Raw genomic sequence first — 25686 nt, 5'->3', positions numbered from 1 at the left:
ACTTTAAAATATAATCCTCGGGAATTACAGGGAATAAGGAAACCCAGGGAGAGCAACTGACATCCCAACCCCATCCCGAATTCGTAATTCTCACGCCTGTGGCCAGTGGCGAATCTATAGGGGAGTCTAAGGGGGCCATAGCCCCTCCTTGGATATCAAATTTACTCTAGCTAGAATGGCAATTTTACTCGGACCCCTGCTACTGCTGGGAGATTACCCCCACTTAGATCCCCCTTGTTCCTACCCTGAATCCGCCACTGCCTGTGGCTTACCTTTGGACGAGCTCTACCATCATTTATCATACCTATCGTTGAACCATCACTTAAGAGGGAATATGGAAACAAAAAATCCTATCATCGTAATAGAGGCTAGAGATTCTAACCGTATTTGAATTGGCGATGTAAAAAGTATCCCATATAGAGAAAACAATGTGATACATGCTTCTTAGAGAGGTATTTATGTTTTCAATGATTTGAAGCAAGTTAATTTTGCTAGAACTTTCGGTATATGAGAGGAAAATTTTCGGAAAATTAGTAGCAAAAGGTCGTTTCCTAGAAGCAATAACTTTCCAGCGCTTTTCTTCACTCATAAAAATTTTCATGATTTAAGTGGGAAGTCGTTAGAAAAACGTGAATTGCACTCAAAATGGCAGCGAGAATTGTTTCGTGAGTGAGTAGCTAGTGCTTAATGTATACTAGCAACAAAATGCTTCCTTCAGCACAAGTGAAAGTCATACTTATATTCATCCATAATTTACGCATGAAATGGGTTTCTGAAGGTTAACAGCTCAAACAATTGTTTCTGAATGTAGTAGCGATTTATCCTTGTTTACTATCAACGGCGAACTTTCACAAGCGTCTTGCAGAAGTCATATAAATTTCCATAATGTAAATATGTCAGTTACAGAAGGTAAAAGGCACAAATATATCAAAAAATATGGATCCAGCTTTTTATGGCTTATCTAAATAAATTATAACCCAATTTTTCTTCTAAGTAACATCAAAAATGTAAAAAAATTCAGCTCTATTCCGGAAAGATTTAAACTGCATGTTCTCATGTGCTGTAATTTTAAATTCAAAATTTGTAGCTGTCACAATAATTATGATTTGGTTGAAAATTTTCTGATTTTTAAAATGTTAAGTCTTTATATTTAGTTTCCTCCAGAAGCAACTCTGGGTTAGAAAGGGTTAATACGACATATTCCCGATGCTAGCAGCTTCAATCGAGCTGAGGTCTATATACCGTTAATTTAGCAAAGTTACGCCTCGTGAGCTCACCGCCGACTGAACAGACATCACTCCCTTGTATTTTCTCCATCGCTTTGGGAAATATCGGTAGACGAGGTCCTTCGCTCAATACAGGAGATGCAAGAGGCCGCTGTCGAAATGCCCGCGGAAATGAAGAACGCGCGGCGAACCGTGTATGTATAAAACGCCATATGGCTCTGACCGCCTTATTACCCATACTCCGGAAAGGAAGACAACTCAGGTATATTTGCCAGCCAACAACGAGGCCTAAGCATAAAGCTTTGGCGTACTTTTCAAGTTTATTGCCTATTACCTGGAATCCGGCGGCGACGTATATCTCGATACCATTACGCATTGAATACGTACCGAGTTATTTTATGCGCTCAGACGATAAAATTTATCACGAGAAGCATGTGGTGGGTACGGTTAGGAGCGTACGGAAGATTTATGCGCAAGGAAAAAGGAGGAAAAATCTGTCAATAAAGATCTTCTCCATGCTAAACATGACTGACTTTGACGAGTAGTAGAGTAAGTGCAAAAATTGGTCGTATTCTCGCCGACGCTAGTGAAAATGAGACTATCTTAAAATTTATTAATAAAGGTGATATTTCGTGGAATTTACCTACGTTAAACATGTTGAATGTAACAACTTCATGCTTTCCACGTAGATTTTTAATCACCCAGATCAAGTTCATCAACTGCGTCATTTTCCGAGATGTTCTCCATGTTATCGCAGAAAGGAAAGGCAATGGCAGGTTCAACAATTATTTATTGATGCGACCGATTTCGATACAAGGTATCATCACAATTATTTTAGCAATCATTTCCAATTATATACGTGGTAAGATTTGGAAGGAGGGTTTTATTATGGAGTGGAAGGAGGGGATGGGCGGTTTTCACATTTCCTTTAATTAAGGTTTTCAACTTTACCTCAATTTTCTTCCTCTGAGCAACATTACATGCCCTATTACGAGCTGATTCGTCAATATGAAGGCACTCGATCCAAGAAAGCGTATCGAAATGATAGCTAACATAATTGCCTGATAATGATACATTGTATTATAGAAACCGGTTGTATCAATAAATAATTGTGGAACCTGGCTTACCTTTCTCCACTATCACGAGGGAGTTCCATCACGTTTCACCTGACGCCATAGAATTTATCAAGAGCGCTATCCTGCCTAGTCTTGTCAATGCATCATTTTCCAGAGGGGAGGAAGCCTACGAAAATATTGGTTTGATCCCAACAAGGAAAATGTCAAATTGTCGTTGAAATTGACCGAGGTGATTAAAAGTCTACGTGGAAAGTACTAAGCAATTACATTTAACATAATTAACGTAAGAAAATTCCACGAATCATCGCCTTTATTAATTAATTTAAAAATATTCTCATGTTCACCTGCGTCCCATTTTTTTTCATTTTACTACTCGTAAAAGTCACCCATAAACTGCCACGAACCGACCGTATAACAACAAATGACCACGGCCAATGACGACTTCTTTCCTTATATCTATTTCAATTTGGATTCGGAAAATGTTTTTCACTACTTGTTTTTTTATGTTTTTATTTCTCCTAAGACGAGCTATGCTTTCATAGTGCCTGAGTGAACTAAATCCCGAAAAATCTTAAAGACAGCTTCATGAAAGCACTGACTATCATAGTTTTTTCAGCCTTCTTTTCGTGCCATACACTAACTTTAAACTTAGGCATATTTGCAATGATATCTCATTTACGATTTTCAAAAAGCTGTTTAAATTTACATTCCATAACTCACGGTTTTCATTGATAAGAGACTCCCATGATCAAGCTAACTTAACAACTTTCTAATAAATAAAATAATTAAACAACACGAGGGGTCAGAATTTCATTATTTTTATTTCAATTCACGATGTTCGTGTTATGTTGTAACCTTAATTCTTTTATGCTGCCATAATTACGATTTTCCCCCTCCAGACGTTTTTACCGGAGTTCAATTATTACACCTAGAGCATTGACGTGCACTTCATGGAATAAACCGTAATTTTGGCTGCTGAAAAGTTGATCTATATGAATTAGCCCTGGAGACATAAATAATAACCTCCATCACTGTAATATACCACTACTCCGCTACGCTATTCCGTTAAGCCGCCTTGTCTATGCTACGCTTGAAGCATTCAACAACCTCTCCTCGCTGGCTAGGTACTTTCTCGGAAATATTGATTATATAATCAAGGAAACGAGCGGCAGATAACCAAGAAGTCAGCGAATCGTTAGACGGGTGTTTCGCTGGTGTAGATAACAGTACCGACTTGCTCACCAGACTGCCTTGCCGCAGTAAAACTGCATATATCTGCCGCGAATTTAATTTGAAACCAACGGAGCAGAAGCCTGCACCGACATCATCTCGGTTGCTTTTCGATTAAAGCGACTTTAACGCTAATTGGTTTTTCCTCACCTACTTGAAAACTGAGAAATCCTAATTCAATCGCAAAGACTTCCTCTAATTTCCCGAGAGACATGTTTATCACTCAAAGTGCCGGCGTAAGATAGAGCTCCCTGTAGAAAAAATATGGACCGAAAATACCAAATTTATTCGGATAATATCTGCTCACCACCACCACATCTCTAAATAGAGAAAAAAGTAGTCTTCAACAATAATTAATAGAGCATGAGCCCACTCATCAACGCTATTTGTGCTCATGAATAACAGATTTATTTTAGTATTTATCTACCTTTGCCGGCACCTCCTTGATAATGAATTTCTTACAAGACATCTAAATGCAAGTAGGTATGTCTAAAAGACCCATTGGTTAAACTGCAGAATTTAAAGGATAACGCCGCCTTCCGCTAAACGGAATGGAAAAATTGGGTGTCGAGGATCACAGATTGAAACAAAAACATGTTACTCGGAATATAAAACTCTATTAGAATCTTTAGAGTCTATAAAGTTTTAGAGGACAATAGTGTTAAAAAAACAAAGACTCAATGGTTTAACTCTACTCTCACAAACATATCCGCATAATCTTCATAATGGAAAAGAGATTATTAACTCAATTAGCTCGTATTCCCATCCAAAATAAACGTTTGTGCCATTTAAATATGGATTAGAAACAATCGCTGCCGTGGGACTAATTAAAATTAATAATTTAAATAAATGAAAATCGTACAAAATAAGTTTATGAAGTTGAACGACCCTAATATAAAACGACGAGAGAAAACTGAACAGGCGTACATGATCATATGCGTAAGGTGTTCGCTACAGAGGATGTAGAGCAGAAATACCCCTGGGGACAGGTAAGCCCGTTATATGCATAAAATGAGCGAGACGACTAGGAAATGAGTACCAAAGTGCATGTCGGTGTATCAAAGGAGCTCACCATGGGTACCACAATATCCAAAGCTAAAAAGTCCTTTCTAACCGAAAATTCACCTCTCCTTAAAGGGAACGTTGAGTACAAAATTTTCGCTGCTTCCAGGATGGAACATAGCAGTATCACATTTTCTAAAGATACATCTCGTTTCCGCACAAGGTATTAACGGTGCTATACGCTGTGTATGAAAGCGATGACTCAGCTTATTGCAGTATTCGCTGTCATTAACCCGCTTCGGTTCCTAATCACCGTGGAACTGTGGCTGGCACTTTTGAAAGCAGCAAAGAATATCAACCAGAATTACATTCACATGACAACGTCCTTCCGTATTTTATTTCAAATCTTTAGTACAGTCACTGCTATTCTAGGAGAGGCTATTATTCCCCACCTTTAAATCATTACTTATATTTAAGCCATCACCAGAAGAATAATGCACATTAACGTACTTTTTTATCCTTCACGCCATCTGAAACTGACTATTTTTGAATGAAAAATATCGTGTAATTGAAGTAATGATAGGGAACGAAACCGAGCTTTCAAACTACTACAAACCATTTTAGTAGTTGCTAAATTCTCTGATTTTATGAACTCACATGTAATACGTTTGCCAATTGTTTACAGTCAATTCTGAAATCAATAGCGAAGTCGACACGAATAAGCAATACTCTAAAGTTTTGCCTGTTTCAATCAATCGGAAAATTTAGCATTCCCTAGCCTAGCATAAAATATAAGACATTCGGACCAATAATAATTTGAGTAACAACAACAAAATAAAAGTAACAAACGCTGATTGCGGCAGGCTAATGACTTTACACACATCTGAAGCGTTAGCTATGTTCAACAACATGAATTTCACCCGGTAATGAGATTAAAATACTAAATTCTGCGAAGAATAACTACGCATGTTAATTTCATTACTTTAATATAGTACTCCACTACTGACTATGGTTTCGACACTCTACGTGATTTTCAAGGTATATGAAATAAACGTGGAAAATGACATAGAGCGTCGAAACCATCGTCGGTAGTGGTGAAGTGTATAAATTAAACTGTGTAAATTACCATTTGTTGTTTATATTTTATCATGGATCAATGGAAGATAATCGCCATACTTTTTCAACTACTTACCAGCTATAATTTCCTTCACAGTGAAAAATTTTTTCCTCAGCCCACGAAGGAAAATGCATGCAACTAGATGTTTTAGGCGTCCACAAAAGCCATTTTATCAACCCAACTGAAAGATTACCACAGCATACATTCGAGCCGTGGTCCAATAAATGAAAATACTATGGCGTTATAAAAACTTTTAAGAGCGTCCTTTAGCAGCAGGTGCGTTCATTTATCAAAATTTGATGAGTATTGTTTTCTCGGTCAATTTGTGAAATGCCTTCCATCTCCGGATGATGCTATCGTTTCTCCAGAAAATGAAGGATACTTAAGATTTCCCCCGGCACCACCATCATGTCTCGAAGCGGATTGAGTCAATTATCCCTCAAACCTCCTCGTTTGTCAAGTTCGTCGTAAACTCCATCGTGAAGAGGTCTCTATATCCACGATTTTACACCTCTGGGCAACGCGGTGCGCGAGAAGCAGTCAAGATAGAGGGAGTTGAAATTTTATATTTTCACACCTTACCACACTAGACATCCAGCGGACAAATGAGTACGAATAATTAGTCGAAATATGTTTCACTAATTGTAAGAACAAGGATAATCATCAATCTACCATTTTTAATAGATTCGATATTCTAGAAGAAATAGCATCTTTGGATGATAAGACTCTCATTTCATTAAATGAAGATAAAATCCACGGTTTAGAGGACTCGTTATGATAAGACAAAAAACATAATATCGCAGTTATTCTCCATTTAAGCATCACCTATCCACTAAACTACATATAAGACTAAAATGAGCTATTAGAAAATTCTCAGATCATGCATTTCATGAGAATTCTCAAGTTTATTTTGTGTGAAGAGATGAAAAGATACCTTAAGCAAGAAAAGGGCTGTTCTGAGGAATTATTCGTAATGAAACTCTATTACATATGAACAGGGGCGGATCCAGGATTTCTTTCTGGGGGGGATACAAGCAAGGCCGTATCCAGGATTCTGTTCTGAGGGGGGCACAAGGATACCTCGTGATGCAAAACGAACGCAATGATAATGGGACCGTATTAAAAATCTTGCATATTTTGTAAGGGTTTGGGGGGGCACTTGCCCCCGCTCCCCTATATCCGCTTATGCACATGAATAAAATAGGATAATCACCCATGATCTCCTTTCTAAATACGTTTCCGAGGTCGAGAATGACTATTATTAAGAAATGGTAAATTTTTTATTCAAAAATTTTTAAAACTAGTATTAATTACTTGTATATCGATTGGCGTAAAAGAATTACGTAAAAATTTAATAATTGTCTTAATTCATTGAAGTTGTGCCAATATCTATATTTCTTATTAATACAACAAATTTTCTTCCCAACTATCCGCATTTTTCCGCAATTCGTAACACTGAGAATTTTTATAAACTACTGCATAGTTACCCGAAAAATGTCTACTCCTCCACGAAACATGAATCTCTAATCATTCAATATTATCGGAGGAACATAAATTCTCCCACTGTGGATTAGTTTAATAAAATTCTCAAAACGTGATGATCCAAAAATACAATGGTGAAACGTTGAAAAGAGAGTTGTATTTAAAAAAAAATGTGTCTAGATAATGACGAATCTCCAATAAATCCACCACACGTATTAATTTAAAAAGTCTAGAAAATTCATCCATTGTTAACCTTTTTCATGTGAAATCATTGTTTTTAATTGTTTTAAAAGCATTATACAATAATATGTTCACCACTATTTATCAATATTGAAAACATTTAAACGTTGAGTGCAACAAAAAAATTATAGAATCATGCCATAATTTCTTATGAATTTTGAGTCCTTTTGAGTCATATGCGGCTCATGAAAAGATTCTCCATCTTTCACTTTTCTCATTTTTTCAATTATAATGTACATTCAACATGTAATAATATACACGGCAGAAAAGAAAAACTGTTACATAATTATTTTTGTTGTTACATTAATAAAACACAGTTTAACCATAATGTAGAAAATTAAAATCACTACACCTATCATCGCATTCAAATGCCAGTTGAAAAACTATTCAAAAAATGAAAAATTAGAAGTTAAAACACATAAAATAATAAATTCATAATACTTGAGAAATCACGCATCAGACAAAACATCGTTAAATTTAGTATTATTAATGCATAATTCTTTCTCTCTTTTCGTCTTTCTTTTAAGCGCAAAGCGTATCTGATGTGCTATCCGTCGCCAGCCATTTTCAATCAGCACTCTCGCTCCCTCACGTGAACGTCAAACCAAACAACAAGCCGCTAATTTATTCAGAATCGAGACTATAATAGCTAATCCGTATTTCTCCGAAGTCGCACAAAAGGGTGGCAGGGTAACTTAATCCCTCTTGTTCCCATTAGCAGATATCGGAATCGGCTGGGTTTCCTCGCAAAAGACGGCTCGCATCCAATCACCAAATTCCCGATTCCTCTCACCCACCCCACTCTCTCCACTTCCCGCGAAATAGTTTCCCTGCGCCTCATTTGCCTGTCGTCATCATCATTTCCAAAACAGACATCCTCATCCCTTTCACCGCACTTCGATCGGAGTTTCAGCACATCAAAGAGCATGCCTCTCCTCGTGAAAACTTGAAGGCTGGAGAGGAAGGAAATGGAGACACAAGTCACAAGTTTATTTTATTAGAGATGGGTCAGTTCGGTCCTTCGGCGCTGGATTAAACCGTTCCTCGAGATTACTCTTCCCTTGCCGGCCTCGTTGGCGGTGGGGTAAAGGGTTCTTGCCTGACAAAACCGAAGGTCGCGGGTTTGAGTACCGCCTGGGTAGTTTGCCCGTATCTTGGGTGATTGTGATCGTTCTACTTTGTTGATTGTTGTGTTCCCTGCTGCAAAGGCGCTGTTTTCGGGGCGGTGAAGACAAATAAAATAAATGACGATCGAAATTGAAGACAAAATGGATCGGTACCGAAATAATTTGCGCAGAAGTAAATTGGAAAATTTTTCACTCCATGAAATTCAATGTTTCGTATTTAAGGGGGCCCATTGCAGCTGCTCGACCTGTCTTTTTTTCGTCGCATTATGCTCACTTAACACTTACCTATTTAAAAATATCAGGGGGTAAAAAATATGCCCTCTTCAGCATTCTCTATCATCTTAAATAAGAAAACAGACCTCGTCAGCATATGCCTGTATCTAAGACATGAAAAATTTACCATAGTGTTTTCTCAGATATCTTAATTATAAGATACAGCAATGCCTGACAGTTCCCTCCTCCATGTACTGAAAATTCCTAGGTGATAGAGCGAGTTTTAAGAGTAATTCAACGCGAAGAAAGAACGATAGAAAAACGACATCAATTCATACATAGTCTTAAAGCCTCATCAAATACTTTATTTACTTAATTCAATGAAAATAATTAATTTTTAAAAAAAGTAAATAAGACTTACTCTAATTTTAATCCAGCATCCGTATTACCAAGAGTCATGGCAGGAGAAAATTTCGTCACATTCTGCATATTCACTAATTTTCCGAATATGGTTTAGTAGCCTTCCGTTCTAAAAGCATTAATCTTGGCTTAAAGTCAACGACATATCACACTCCACTTTTCCAAAGTTCTTCATATGCTAAAAAAATTATAAAAAATACATAAAAATCATATCAATATAACAGTACGAGAAACGAGTTTTTTTCGGTAGTACATTGCAACCCCTTAAAGGAATTTAAACCTACATAAAAAGTGGGACCATACCATCTTCTATATTATTTCTATTGTATAGATATGTACCTTTTTATCAACTTATACGCAACCAAACTCTATAAATGAGGTACCAAAATGCACAGAATTTATCAGAGAACATACGACGGCATATCTTACTTCCTAAATATTGCTATTGTTTCCTAAAATTGGTTTTTAAATAATTAAAAAAAAACTAAATATTCCCGACGTTAACTGCACACAAACTGATACATTGTTCATTTGCAACAATATCTCGCATTCTTTAAATAACTTTTATCAAAATGCGGCTGATTCCACATTCAAGTTGATACGTAAGTATGATTCATCATGTGCGTTTAACAGAGGATAGTGTAATTACTGCCAATGTTGTGTTTAAAGAGGTTCTTTAACCTCAATTTGTACATAAACATTCCAATTAAATTTGTACACAAGACGCTGCCTTATTTTCTACATTTTAAAATTAGAAACGCTCCTATCCCTCTGTGGACCTGCATTGAAAAGAGCGGGCGCAGCACGCTCGTTCTTTTTTTATACCCATCCACGTTCTCACTGAACAGCTCATTCATTTCAAACATAAGGAAGTGATTTACGTAGATTCTCGCGGAAGGCGAATAGCCACGCAAAAAAATGGTCGCTGTTCTCCGACTCGTTACGGGTCCTTCTGCTCATTACCATTCCAGGGAACTGCTGCAGCGCGCTCTTCTTAAGCCTAAACCCTCTTCCCCTCTCCACCACCACCGACGACCCTCTGGGGATGTCCCTTCAAGGCTTTCAAGTGCCAGACCTCGCTATCCCCAGCCCAGCAAAACGCCCACATTTTATCCGTAGCCCTAGGGTCACACGGTGAGCTCATAGTTCTGTAAAGTAACAGTAAAAGTGGAAAATACCGGGCATGCTCCACAGTTTAAACCTTTGTCCAGCGCCTAGGAAATAGTAGCAAAAGTTTTCCAATCTCGTATAAGGAATCAACATTATAAGGGAACCTATGCTATTATAATATTTTCAAAATTTAAACTCCCTCATCTTAATAGTACAACAAGTATGGTACTATACTAAATATTATTTACGCACCAAAATATAATCAAAGTAGTCCGTACATAACTTCTTATTTTCTTATTAATAAGAATTGCAGTAAGGAATGAAAAAAAAACAAATATTTTGAGTATTTTTTTGTAATTCACGCATTCACTTCTCCGTATCCGACAACTTTGCCTCATGCCCTACATACTTTTGCAACCTATATTTTATTGAGAGCATCTTGGCATCTTATCCGTAAACGAGTACTTCAGGTGGTATAACCATCCAAAAAAATACGGCCACTTCCGGCCACTATCTTACTATCTTCTCACAACACGGCGGCACAAAGTTAGAGCCAGCCAAGGTATTTTCCAAGACGATTTACGCTATTTCCCCCCCTACTCTTTTGATGGATGACAGAATAAGATTTGGGGCAATTCGCAAGTAGAGCAAACACATTTTTTAGCCTGTCTCTCTGAAAGACAATTTAAAACTTCAGCGGAGAGTTACGTAAGCGTTTACGATATTTTTAATTCTCTCTTCTCATGCTTACATAACCCTCATGATTTCAAAGCGTTGCGTTAAACGTTTCATGTCATTTTTTGATCCACCTCGTTCTCCATCGCAGTTTCAGAGCGTGCCAAAATATTATGCAAAGTAGTTTACGTCCAATACTCCTCCTACGCCAAACAATAAAAAGAGTTTGGGAAATGCTTTCAAATTCGTTCGATAAAGTACCTACCGTAGCAGATGATTGAGTAAAATAAAAGTCACGTCGTACTTCGTTATAACCTCCTTGTAACTGCACTTATTGCTCCTCGGATTACAAGCTATAATAATCTTGATAAAATTCAAGCATATATTCGGAAAAAAATATCTTGCAGAGATTGGTTTCTGGGCCCCTACCATACCAGACAAACTTTATCTTTCCAAAGTGGTCTTACGTGATAGCTGAAAACTGAGTCTCTCTACCGCACTTCGTTAAGTCATTTTATGATCAATATCACCATGCTGATATTTCACCTTTTAATTGTACCAAACACGTCATCAGCGATATCAAAAAACCGAAACGAGGTTAAAGGAACTGAACAGCAGAAATTAGTGACATGCTATTTCGTGACGGTGACGTGAATTAAAGAGATCCGTGTGACTAGAAGGTTAGAATTCAACCATATGACGCAAAGAAAATAATTCATTGCTTGATGATAACTCCTTAAGACGAATTTAACGTAAATACGAACTGGGCAAGTGTGTAATCACTATTAATTTCCAGATTGAGTACTTTTATATGGCTTATTTTTTGTGTGTCAGTCTAGGGAAATGAGCCTAATTAGAGCCATTAATGAAAGACAAAATCCGTGTTTATCCTGATTTACCGCGAACTTCTCACAAATCACTAGTGCGAAGAATTGGCCTAACGAGGATTAGTACTAATTTGAAATAAATACGCGCAAGGCAAGGGTATAATTACTGACATATTAAGAAGTCTTCTTAGTTGTTTTGTTTTGTGTGTCACAGCAGGGTAATGAACCTGGTTAAGGCCTTTAATAACCGGGAAAATCTGCGTTAATCTCTTTTAACCGTGCTCCCCTCACCAATCATTAGCACGGAGAATCTGACTATCTCATTCTATCTTTCGCCCTTATTCCTCCTCCCACGCCACCAGGCACCCTTTAAACCCTCAACCCAGCTCACACCAACACCTCCGTCTCTATCCCCTTCCGAAAACCTCTTTCCCAAGACGACTAACCACCCTTAGCTGGGAGGAAAGACTGGCGGCAACCCCCCCAGACGACCCTTTTGCGAATTAGAAGACGTCTGGATCCACTATTGGATTTGGATTGAAGGGAAAACCCAAACGCTGGGCGAGGGGGGAGGGCCATTTCCAAGAGGCTAATGCCGACATCTTATTTTTATCGTGTCACCACCCACCTCTTCCTCCTCTTCCACTCCATAAAAAATCCTCCCTCCCCAACTTCCTAAGGGGGAGAGGCGATGGGGGATGAGGGGTGAGGCGGATAGGAAATTAAAGGCCACGATTCCGAGAATCCTTTGAAATATTCCAAGGCGTTCGACCCGCGAGGAGGGTGGAAGGTCGTGTTGGAGGGTAGGAGTGGTGGGAAGGGAAAATTCGGTCCCGAGATGAGGTCGCATGGGGGCGGCGGGATGATAAAAGTGGGAGGCAGACGTGATCAGAGGAGATCATGAGGAAAAGAGGAGAGAAGGGAGAGAATGGGAGGCCAATGAGACACGCGAATACATATTTCTCCACAAAACACATGGGGAACCACTTTAAGTTCTCGTTCACAATAACATATCTTGTTCGTTGCTTCCACTACTCAAGTTTTACAATGGTTAGACAGGATATGAAACCTGAATAGCGTTCCGAATGTCACAAAGTTAAGAGGACGCATCACTCCCGCTCGACCGGTCATTGCTCGCGACATATCACTCGCTTGAAACTTGGCCTACCATCTTGAAATATTCAGCTTACAAAAATTAATAATATTAAGTAATCAATCGATTAAGGTAGGTTTCCATATAATATTGTAGTATTTACGAATATGAACAACAAAACTATGGGATGTCTGAATGTAAGAGGAGTATCAAAAAGGCACAATGAACGTAACATAAAGGAAAGAGGCAAAGCGACAGCTTCGGAGATAACAGTGAGTGATTGAGTCAGAGTGGCAGCGTTTTTTATCTTACAATCTCATCTTCATCTCGTGTTCATTGCACCTTCCTGCCATTCCCCGCTCTTTCAATCCCCTTACATTCCTCCTCATCCGTGTCATTTTGAAGATAGCGGTCTTCGGTTGGTAGGATTTTTTTATTTTCTTACTCTTGACACGGCACACTTTTTTTTCTCTCAAGTCTACTTTAGTTAAGTTTATTATTATTAAAGAATTCAAACTATTAAGGTAGGTTTCCACGGAGTATTTAAGAAGTATTCTGGCTGTCCCCCTTCCCTTCATGAACTCCCCTCTAATGTTCACCAAAAGGACTACTCCCTTTCATTCCATCTAAAAATCCTTTTCTCTTCCTTCCCCTCCCTTGCTTACCCAACATTCTACCCTTGAATTCTGTTATCAGCAGTCCCTCCTCGCTCAGCAATCGCTACATTCATACCTTCTGTCCCTTCCGACTCTCATCTAGAAGCTGCCTCTCTTCACTCACCACGTCCAGTACTTCGTCCTTCCGCCTTCTCTCCGACTACTCAAGCTTCTTCATCCTTCTACACACTCATACCTTGAATCTCTCTCCAGTCTTCTCTCGTCGTCCTTCCTCAGTGTCCACGTCTCCGCACCGTAAAGTGCTAAACTCAAATTCAAACTCTTCAGTGGCCTTTTCTTTTAACTTACATAAATATCCCCTCATAATCTACTTCCTGTTCATGAACTCCCCCTTTCCTAACGCAATTTTCTTCTTGATGCCTTTACTCCTACATCCCTTTTTACTCGAATGTGCTGCTCAAATAATTGAATTGCTCTACCTGTTCAAGTTTTTATCTTTATTCTCACATTCCTAGCTCGCGATACTTCTCAAACCCGCATACAAGTCAACTGTTTCCTGTATCTGAGTATTTGAAAATGAGCTCCACTGAACAAATAAGGACGTATTCCAGAACCTGACTCAATGTTTAGTATTCACTCCGCTTCGGTATCTCAAACACCAGTTGAGTTAGAGTTTCAGTTCTGTTTTATAAACTTACGTCGACGACTTATCTCGCCTTAACTAGAGTAATTGTGGTAACTTCCAATCTTAAAATGTTTAAAATTATGAATTTGCCTAAACTATGCTCACTGACGTTCTCCGGCTCATCAAAAATAAGCATTAATGGAGAATAATACAGCATGTGGAAGTATTTTTACGAAACGATGGCACCGTGCATCCTGGAATTTGGCGACTCAGTTTGAGTATAGACTCATTTTATTAATTGTGCAGTATGATCTGACCGAGCCTTGGGACTCGAGAGAGAGTTCTCGTAAAAGCAACGTGGCAACCAAGTCATGTTTGATTTAGTATTATGAATACTAAAAATTAAAGGATAGTGGACTCCGCACAACGCCGTGATACCTTTTCTGAATCCGGCCGCGGTTTGGCGCCACCAGTCCCTGTGAGGCTATTAGCAGACGATTACTGGGTAAATTTACGGAGTTTCGAATTTTAGCTTCCAGCAGGAAATAAATTCAGCCTGCTAAAACGGAAATTATGGCTGTCAGATGGATAATAATGTTAATCGCAGGTGGGTTAAATGCGTTATACTCACATTAATTGGTTAAAATCAATGACCTTCACATCAGTAGATAATTACAGTAATATTATGCTTCAATAAATAAATTCCAACTATTGATACATTTAAAAATCCACCAAAAAGCTGATCTTCTGTTTAAGGCTCTCAAATTTTTATTAATAATTATCAATTTTCGTTAAAGATTTGTTAATTTCAAAAATTCGCGATCGTAGTCGGCATAAAGAAAGAGATCAATGCCCTCCACTATCGGAAGTACCAACATAAACATCATACGACATGCCTACGACCAAAAAATGCACTAATGCCATCAAATGGTCGAAAAATTCATCCTCTGAAAGTGAAAATTTAGAGTTCAATTTAAATTTTAATGAGATTAATTTTTCAAATAAATTCGCGACTACTTTTAGCGACTTCTTATTACCTTATGCCAACCAAAACGGACCGGAATACTCTCCGAGTACGGAGCGAAACGAGAAGTTTTGTCAACGCAACCGAATCAACTAGAGCAGCCATTACTCGCTCTCCATGGAGACGAGATGAAGACGACGCGTGGTCTGAAAGGGGGGACGAGAGGTTAGAGAGGGAGACGGGAGGAGAGTATGAGGTCTTCGTCGAGTGTGCAAACTTCAAAAGAAGCCCGAAGGGTTTTCCGGTGCGACTCAGAGAGACTCCTCGGGAGCTGCGATATCGTTTTCCCAAGTTTGCTCTCCCTTCCACCACTACCCAAGCAGCGGCCCTCATTACGCATCGCTTGAAGACCGACAAGGAAAAGGAATAGTAAGTACCTACCCACCACGGTCGTGGATGTACTCAACTTAGTACACACGCTCCCCTCTCGTCAGCCCTCCCGGTGTTCTCATCAACGAAGGCGCTTACGGGCTCAAAAAGAAAGCGTGTAGGAAATGGACTAGTGCAAAAGGAACTTTTTTTTCAGAACGAACAGAATATCGCATAAATTAGCGAATGAGCTTCGCAGCTGAAAGGAAAAAAAATAATTTAGCCTAATTCAATTTCTACATAGTTACAATAAAATTATCCGGCATGCCTCCGGGGATTTCTAGCGAATTAAGTTCGCTTCAATATCTGCACATAGGATGACTCATTTCTAATTGTGTGCTTCAATTAACTGCCAAAGAAATGATAGCTCATGTGGGTCTCATTTCATTAGAGAGCGTGCAAATATTAGTTTAACGAATGGTAAATTAGTTAAATTATTGATGGCAAGATAAAAATGCACTCTCTATAATTAAATAAAAAAATGCTAGAGATATCCGCCGTAAAGTTGGAGAAGAATATTCATGGAACGTGTGTATGTTGTTCTCTAATTTAATAAAAGGTAATATAAAAATGTAAATCATAGTAATAATAAGAATTTTTCATGACGAGACAGACTTGAGATAACTCTTTCTCTCCTTGGGGATCATATTTAATAATATCCTCGTTAATGGAAAATTAATTTTATATCTTCAATTAAAAAATAACTGACATACTTCGAATAACGCCAAAATTACGAGTTTACTACAAAATTTCATATCAGTATCAGGAAGGCGATGGAAAACTTCGCACATACAAGAATTATTTTTTCAGCCAAAAATAAGAAAAAAGTAAATTGTTAATTAAAACGGTCAAATGCTTAGTCATGCTCAGAGAGTGGTTGTCAACGACAGGTTGTAACTTAGTTGAGGCCACCATGACTCTTAATTCAGTTTTATCCGATGTTATTAGCTCTATGGCAAATAAAATATTTTGAAAACTATCATGTCTGCTGAAAGACGTCTTGCAGAAATATTCAGCATTTTAAAACTCATGTACTCGAACTTGGAATAATTTTAACAGCTTCATTTAATACGGTTTTTGAATTTCCAAGAAAAAAATACATGCTCTACCACTGTTGAAAAAGTCATATTAGTGTATTCAATGGAAGGCCAGACTTGGGAAGAGCTAATGAATTCCAAAAATTTTCTGATTAGATCAATAATAATTCGGTTTTTCACGGAACTTTATAACATTTTCTTATGGAAGTCTTCAACTTTTCAATCAGGCTGGACGCGGTCTGAAGGGCAAAATTTTATTTTATAACCATGCATTGAGAGCATTTTAATCGACTTCAAGAAATATTAATAATTTTTTCGGCTGAATACTGGCACAACGCTAATGGAAAGTCATTTCACTCAGAAATCAAAGAAAAGATTCCTGAAGGAAACAATTCGATGACATTCCCGGTAACTGCAAATTCACCTTCTATCTAAGTAAATATGATGGCAATTGACGCAAGGCAAATTGATCTTTTACCATATAAGATTGAATTAGAACGAATTAAATGAAACAACAGCAACATTTTTTAGAGTTTGTAAAATAATAAAATTTTATTTAAAAAAAATACATAAAAATTACCTTACATCGTTAAAACCGTAGCCTACACAAAGAGTTTTACACCCAAAGGTGAGGAAAGATCTGAGAGATAAAGGCCGCCAAGTCTCACTTTTCATGAGCGTTTTCCGAGGATAATACATCTAACTGGAAAAGAAAGGAGAAGGTGAAATGGACGGAAAGGAGGAGGAACCACGAAGTGCTGGACATGGTGGGTGTGGAAAGGCAGCTTCTAGATGAGTAACGGAGGAGGCAATATGTGGATGGAGAGAGTACTGAGCGTGAAGGGATTGTTGGCAATAGTGTTTGATGGAAGAATGTTAGGTAAACAAGGGAGAGGAAGGAGGGGAAAAGAATTTTTAAACAGAATGAAAAGGAGTAGGGCTTATCATGAATGGAAGAGGGAAGTCCATGAAGATAGGGAATGCCGCCAGAATACGTCTTATATATCCAATGGAAATCTACCTTTATAGGTTGAATACTTTATTAATTATATTACATTACATTGCATTGCATTGCATTGCATTGCGTTGCATTGCGTTGCGTTGCGTTGCGTTGCGTTGCGTTTCGTTGCGTTGCATTGCATTGCATTGCATTGCATTGCATTGCATTGCATTGCATTGCATTGCATTGCATTGCATTGCATTGCATTGCATTACATTACATTACATTACATTACATTACATTACATTCCATTGCATTACATTACATTACATTACATTATATTATATTATATTATATTATATTATATTATATTATTAATTATATTATTTATTTATTAAATTATTAATTAATAAAGTAATAAATAATTAATAATAATAAGCCTAACTAAAGAATACTTGAGAGAAAAAAAAGTGTGCCGTGTCTATAGTAAGAAAATGAAAAAATCCTAGCCACCGAAGACCGCTATCTTCAAGATGACATGGATCAGGAGGAATGTAAGGGGATTGAAAGAGTGGGGAATGGCAGGAAGGTGCAATGAACACAAGATGAAGATAAGATTGAGAGATGGAAAACGCTGCCACTCTGACTCAATCACTCACTGTTATCTCCGAGGCTGTCGCTTTGCCTCTTTCCTTTATGTTACGTTCATTGTGCCTTTTGGATACTCCTCTTACATTCAATCACCCTCCAGTCTTCTTGTTCACACACTGCAGAAATTACAGCCTTAGGGGATTCTTCGGTACCCTTGAAAGACATTCCTTGCCAGAATCCGTTAAGTATCGAAAGTGAGAGGAGGACGGAGCTTGAGGTCGTGATTAATTCACACATGCAAGGAATTCAAACACTATTATGACTGCAATTACGTATAACCTAACTTGAATTTCGATGTATTTCTACCACGTACCTTTGTGTTTTTATTTTACTGTAAAATAATATATTTATCAAAATTTACTTACTTAAAGATCAATAAACGACCGGATTCTGCTACTTAGATTTCCATTTTTAGTCACATTGCCTCTTTATTTTCCAAAGATTATAAGTTGTAGATATCGCTTGACAAATATGATTTCCGTCTTCCCCATCTAAAGATTAACTAATTCAACTGAGTGATGGATACTGGGCGACTCGACTTAGATGTGCAGAAAAAGAGTTATTATCCATAACACCATTTACGTTACAATATTTTAATACGAATTCAAATGTCACTCGCCTTAAACATGGGCTACATAAAACTGTTCATAAGACGATATAATTGCCAGAGTAACATTTTGCCCATTTGGGGCTAATTTCTTCTAATAATGGTTTTTTCTCGTTTCTTTATGGACTTGTGCAGGTATAGAATAGAATAGAATTTTATTGTTCGAGGACTAGTGTCCTATGGAACAGGATTACAATTAAACATTTTTTAGTTTTGGTGCTGCAAATGGACAATATACCAATTATTTGAATTTCATACCTGCGCATTACATGCCAATAGAAACATTCGTAGATATTCATAAAGGAGTATATATATGTTAACATAGACAAAATTCCAATTACATGACAGTGAAAACATGCTTAGGTATTCATACAAGATTACACACAAGGGAAAAAAAATACAAAGTATAAATTATCCATCTCTTCTGAAGCTATATACACACACATGTGTGAAATATATATACATGCATGCATATACATACATATACACTTATATATGCACACTTTCTTATTATTGTTCTTTAGACAAGAAACCAAATTATTTTTCATTCGGTGTGCACAAAAGGTAACACACATACAAGAGTATACCCATGTAAACATTAACAAAAAATAAATTATACACATCTTCAGAAAATGAATAGTTACAAATATACCAACATAATATATATATACACTTATTATTATGCATTGGACAATGAACCAGATCGTTTTTCATTTAGGTTTGCACGGAAAGTTTGATATAAGTGAGCTGTCATAAGCCTTTTAAACTGGTAAATGTTATTAACCTTAACAATGTAATCCGGGATATCATTCCATATTCTCATTGATGTATTTATAGGGGATTGCAGGAACGAGTTTGTTCTGCATTTTGGTATTTTAAAACGTCTCCGAGCCCTAAAAACCCTGTCACAATTGCTAATGTTGACCATTATTCTCTCATATAAATAATCAGGAGTTTTGCTTGACAATAAATTAAACATAAAAATAGAATACTGTAACTTTTTTCGTTCTTCAAGTTTTAGCCACTCGATCTTTAAGTAATAAGGAGTAATGTGTTCATGTAATGCCACATTAAATATAAATCTTACACCAGCGTTTAACAATATTTGCATTTTATTGGACAATTCATTAGTTAGATCAGACTTTACCAGCGAGCAATACTGAATATGAGGAAGGTACAACGATTGAATCAACTTTTTGCACAATTCAAGAGGTATTAAATGCTTAAAATGCTTAAGCTGTGCCAACGTTTTATAACACTTATTTGAAATATGTGCTACTTGTTCCTCCCAAGTGAGTACATTGTTAAGAGTAACTCCTAAGTTTTTAACAGACTGAGTGTATTGAATTTCAAAGCCGTCAACACAAATTTTAGGTAATGCATCAAAATTAAGTTTATTAATAAATTGTGGGGCGCCAATTATAATCCCTTTCGTTTTTAGAAGATTAATTTTCAACAAATTTTCACGGGACCAATTACAAATACGGCTGATATCGTCATTTACTTTTTCAATGCCGTTAAGCAGGTGTATTGGATGGCAGCGGAGATATATTTGTAACTCATCCGCATATAATTGATACATAGAATGAATTAAGGAACAAGACAAATCCTTAATAAAAATCGTGAAAAGTAGGGGGCCAAGGATTGACTCCAGCGGCACACCACAAGATACATTAGAAAAACTAGAGAGTTGGCCATCACTACCTTTAACTGCTTGTTTTCTCTCTGACAAATAAGATTTAAACCATTTTAGAACAGGTATAGAGAATCCAAGTTTTTTTATTTTGAGAAGGAGGAGGTCATGATTGACACAGTCGAAGGCCTTGCTAAAGTCAAAGAGTACCAAAATAGTAACTTCCTTATTATCTTTGCCGACACGGATATCTTCTGTTACTCTTATGAGAGCAGTTTGAGTACTGTGGGTGCTGCGAAAACCAGATTGGTATTTATCGATAAGATTCCTTTCTGCTGAAAATTCAATTGTTGAGTTGTACACAAACCTTTCTAGTGGCTTAGGTAAAGTACACAACAAAGATATTGGGCGAAAGTGAGAGAGTTCAGTGGGATTGTGGTTTTTTTTGATAGGTTTGATTACAGCCGTTTTCCAGCTGACGGGAAAGGATAAATAGTTTAGGGAACAATTGTAAATATCTAATATCACTGGGAAAACCACTGGCAGAATATTTTGTAGCGTTTTGTTGTCTAACCCATCTATTCCGACTGAATTTGATTTGATGCAACAAAAATAATTCAACATGAGTTCAGGAGTAAAATAAGGAAAATAAAAGTGGTTATCACCGACTTCCCGATTATCTCTTGGGTTAGTACAGTTGGAAACAAGAGGGCGTGGACCTTTCCCTGACAGGCTGGAGGAGCTGGTGTTAAGTGAGTCAAGAAAATATGCGTTTAACTCCTCAGCAGAAAAATTCAGTTTTTCATTTTCTTTTCGAGTCTTAACTAGCCCTAGCCGTCGAATCTCATCCCAGATTGACCTTGAATCCCATTTTCTGGAAAAGCATTGATTATAATACTCGCTCTTCTTTTCTTCGGTATAGGCATATTGCATGCGCCAGCTCTGAAGTCAGTGGCATGAAGTCCTCGCCTGTGGATCCTTTTACTGGAGGATGCGAGTCATGCCTGAGTGAGATATTCATCAATCACGAGAAGGTTGTTTCTAAAGCCCTATTGGTTTGGTCTCAGGAGACTGATTACATGGTAAATTTATAAGGATTTCAGGAGTGTTTAGGCCAATAGATGCCTTCTCCTACACTCCATTGACTTTCCTTGCCACTATGCTTTTGTGCCTTAATCAGGGTGCGCAGAAATCACAATGTTCCTCTTCACTGCATATTATTTCGTAGCATGCATTAACCAAATATTGAGCTGATATTTAAGCTTGTGGTCTTCTTTCTTCCACCACAGGTTATGGCAGTACGGCACCGCAGACGACAGCGGGGAAAGCAGTGGTCATCCTGTACGGCTTCCTCGGCTGCTCCGGAGGCATCCTCTTCTTCAACCTCTTCCTCGAGCGGATAATAACCTTCCTGGCCTACATCCTGAGATCCGTCCACCTGCGAAAGCTGGCCAAACAAAGAGCGGCGGACGCCCGCGCGAGCACCGGCGAGAACGGTCCCGCCGCCCGCCGAGACTCCAGGGCCACCCTGGACGACTACGACGAGGACTCCAGCCTGGACAACTGGAAGCCGAGCGTCTACTGGGTCATGCTCTGCCTCGTCCTGGCCTCCACCACGGTGGCCTCCTGCGCCTCAGCTCTATACTCCCCCTACGAAGGGTGGACTTTCTTCGAGTCCGTCTACTTTTGCTTCGTCTCCTTCGCCACCATCGGCTTCGGCGACTACGTGTCCACCCAATCCGAAAAGTACCCCCACGTCCACCTCTACCGCTTCGCCAACTTCATCTTCCTGGTGTTAGGCTGCTGTTGCATATACTCCCTCTTCAACGTTACCTCCATAGTGATCAAGCAGGCCCTCAACTGGATGATATTCCGGCTGGACTGCCAGTGTACCAGGCAGGCCGGCATGGCCGCTAACCGGCTCTGGAGACGACACTCCCAGAGGCTCAGACGGAGAAGCATGAGGCGGGCCTCTGCTACCAGCGGCCGCAGGAGGTCTAGCGTGGCCAAGCCGGGGACCTTGAGGAGGCAGAGGCGGCCTCTTGCTCTGGGGACAGTCCGGAACACCTTACCAGTCTGTGGGATCAACGCGGACGCCGTTGCAAAGGCTAACCCAGACGTGGACGACTCCGACTCTTACGATTCGGATGGGGAGAGGAGGATGTCTGGCGAGATGATATCCATGAAGGACTTCCTGCAGGCCAACAAGGTCTCCCTGGCCGTCATGCAGAAGCAGCTCTACGAGACTGCGCAGATGCAGCGAGGGTACGGGTACTCCCAGCCTCCAAAGCCGGCGAGCGGCAGCTTCACGCCCGGGACGGTCGGACCGCTGGCGATCGTGGCGCAGAAGCTGGGGGAGAACTCCACGTGACGTCGGGCGGATGTCGGGAGCCCAGGGGGCGTTGGGAATAGGGAGACTCCGAGGGGATCACCCTATCCGGGACTTCCGGACGTCCTCAGGGGTTCGTCTGCCGCGGCGGTCAGGGCTCACAGGCTGAGGCCGCACGGCCTCTTCACGAGGAGGAGGTCTTCGAGGTCAAACGCGGGCGCGAGCCAGCCGTTGAGGGCCCCGCCCAAGGACTTGGGAGAGAGGTGAACACGCTCGGCGGGGAAACATGAGTTTTTCGTTTTGAGATGTGAGAAAAAATAATTCGCATTCCTTTGGCCGCGGACGGACTTCTATGAAGACGTTCCAACGACGACTGTCACATTGTCATATTCCTTCCCTTTGCGTGTGGATCCGAGATGACCAATTAAGTGCTATGAATGTTTGGACAGGGTCCATGATTTTGAACCTCTCTAAGTGTGCAACATTCTGATCACGCACATTCTGACCTGAGAGAGAAAAAAACTGAAGATGGAAGATTGTGCTAGATATTTCAGATGCATCACACGATGCATGCCGCTCACTGCTCGAAAAAAAATACTTCCAGGGATGATAATGGTTAAAATCTCACTCTAAATCGGCCGAAAGGTTCGCCTTAGCTGCGGAAATGCACCGTTCCCAAGTTGCAAGTAATAATGCATTTGTCTCAATTTCGTGGCTGTTATAGGGAGTCAGTCTTTTGGACGTAGCGGCCGAGTTAAAAATCATTCTTAGGGCTTACTCGAGCCAATGTAAATGGTATATAGAAAGGAACATGTCACGTTGAATTTTCAATTACAAGATTGCCTCAATAAAGTATATTTAAATTATATCCTAAATTTCCAGCGATATCAGATCCGATAAAATGACAATACGCGCAAGATAATGAATTTTCACGAAAAGTAACTTAATTATCCTCACTTATTACAATTTTACTTCAGCACGCTCCTCCTTAATCTGTTGATGGTGAGACATAAAGCTGCCATGATAAAAAGTTTAGATTTTTATTTGACCTTGTTAAAGAGTCGTAAGGATGGACCATTTTCTGTGATTCCTATCATGACCATCTCCTTAAAAAAATGCGCAAAAATATTACGAAGGAGAAAAAAAGGAAAATTATTATATTTTCATGCCTCAATTTCCTTGGCACTTCTATAATTTCGCACAAGGATTGTATAGTTTTAGTATTTAGAGGAGCACCTACCAAAGACAGTAATTACCACAGACATTGGATTTGAAAATTAGCACGTATATATAAATCAAAGGCCAAGCCCTCAGATAATTAAAGCACAGACCAAATTATGCATAAAAATATTCCCGAATGAGACAGAGAATACCTTCGTAGCTCATTCGAAAATTTCCCCTCCAATATGATCGATAGAATATAGCGAGATAAAAAGAGAAATTATTTTAGCAGTTGCTTTTAAATTTGTCGTTGAAAATTGAAGTTACCGTTGATAATTATGTATGAATTTTAAGGTGATCCCGAAAAAGAGAAAGATTTCTTCATTCCCATTTATTTTGTTACTTTATGGTACAACTGATATTGCTTGCCATCGTTGTTTCTAAAGTGAGCGATATGAGATGTTCCTTTAACATGGACACTATAGAAAGGTGCAGTTGGAATACACTAAAGATTAATATGTATAGCTTGCCTCAAGTTTGTATTGTTTTGTTATTTGTCTCATTTAGTAAATGAAAATAACTTGGAAACACTAAAAAAAATTGGAGAACTTTATTGCTTGGCAACCTATTCAAGTAAGTATCGACCTTACATGATACCAAGAGAGAAGAAACATGGACGGTTAACTTTTTTTATTTATACCTTATATAGTTAACTTCCCAATATTGCCAATCCATGGCTTCGTAAGAAACCCTTCAGAACTACAATGAAAAAATAACAAGTATTTTCCTAGCGAGAAGGACTGTACAAGTGTACAATCCATTTGCAACCAACCAAACAACCAAGAGATCAATAGAATTGTAGTTAACGAACGAAATTACTTCATTGAAGAATTCTCGTCTATAGTTCTGATGTAATACAGACTGCAATGATGTATTTCACCTGAATTTCTTGCCCTAAACCAACGCATTAACTTCAGTGGGCGCATCATTCTCTCCATGTCTTTTTTATAGCTCTCTACACGTTTAAAATTTACGCCAGTAACTTGAACTTTTGCGCTTATACAAGTAAGAACTTTTACAACAATAGCCTAATCATTCTTGAAAATTTTATCTCGGTATTTTCTCAGAAGTAAAATTTATATATTTGAGAAGCAGACGAATGATGAAAAATCTTTGAAATTCTTGTAACCCACATGTCCTGATAATTTTAAGGCGATAACGCAAATTTTAAATGACTTTATAAGGAAGAAGTGAAGTATCCTCTTCACTAATGATTCCATTCATGTCAAGCAAGCCATGCAATAGCGTGCTGTCTTAATGATGAGCTGATAATGCACTTAATGCACTCCCGCAAGTCACTCCCAACTTTAAGCAAGGTAAGTGACTCCAGTGCTTCACATCTCTTTCAGCAACAGGAAAAGTCTACCATGCTCCTTTATTCGGGCGAACTCCTTCCCAGAGCAGTTATCCACGCGGTCCCTACACCTGGGCATCGTGATGGAGAATTTGGGATGACAGGTGAGCATCGGAGCGCTCACTGAGCGAGTCAGTCCAACCACTTTGAGTAGTTGACTTCTAGTCCTTCTCATTTAGTATCTGAATTATTCCGGAGTTAATTTACAGGAGTTTTAACTAAGAAAACCTTTTAATATAAACCTTATTTATTTATTCATTCAAAAGCAGCCGAGACGGCATTTACATTGAATAGAAAACATAAAAACTGCAGCTTTAACAAATATAAACTGTGAAAACTACAAAAATGATATTTTAAAAAAGATTTAGAAGATTGCTTTTCGAATTTGCCACTTGAATGATCTGATAGGCATTCATGGTTAAATAAAAAACACAGTACTAT

At 38.6% G+C, this 25686-nt stretch overlaps 1 protein-coding gene across 1 annotated transcript in view; it reads left to right on the top strand.

Moving 5' to 3' along the window:
- The window catches only part of LOC124157178 (potassium channel subfamily K member 13-like), a 296741-nt gene extending 272312 nt beyond the window's left edge, over nt 1-24429 (top strand). Inside the window, exon 2 of the mRNA XM_046531709.1 lies at nt 21631-24429. Coding sequence (XP_046387665.1) covers nt 21631-22712 — 1082 coding nt within the window. The 3' untranslated portion in view covers nt 22713-24429. The remainder of the gene's footprint in view (nt 1-21630) is intronic.
- Nucleotides 24430-25686: the final 1257 nt, after the last annotated feature.

Source organism: Ischnura elegans, chromosome 4 (genome assembly GCF_921293095.1).
Source record: "Ischnura elegans chromosome 4, ioIscEleg1.1, whole genome shotgun sequence".
Lineage (NCBI taxonomy): Eukaryota > Metazoa > Arthropoda > Insecta > Odonata > Coenagrionidae > Ischnura > Ischnura elegans.
Note: the sequence above shows the minus strand (reverse complement) of the source record. Positions and strands in the feature narration are given on the sequence as shown.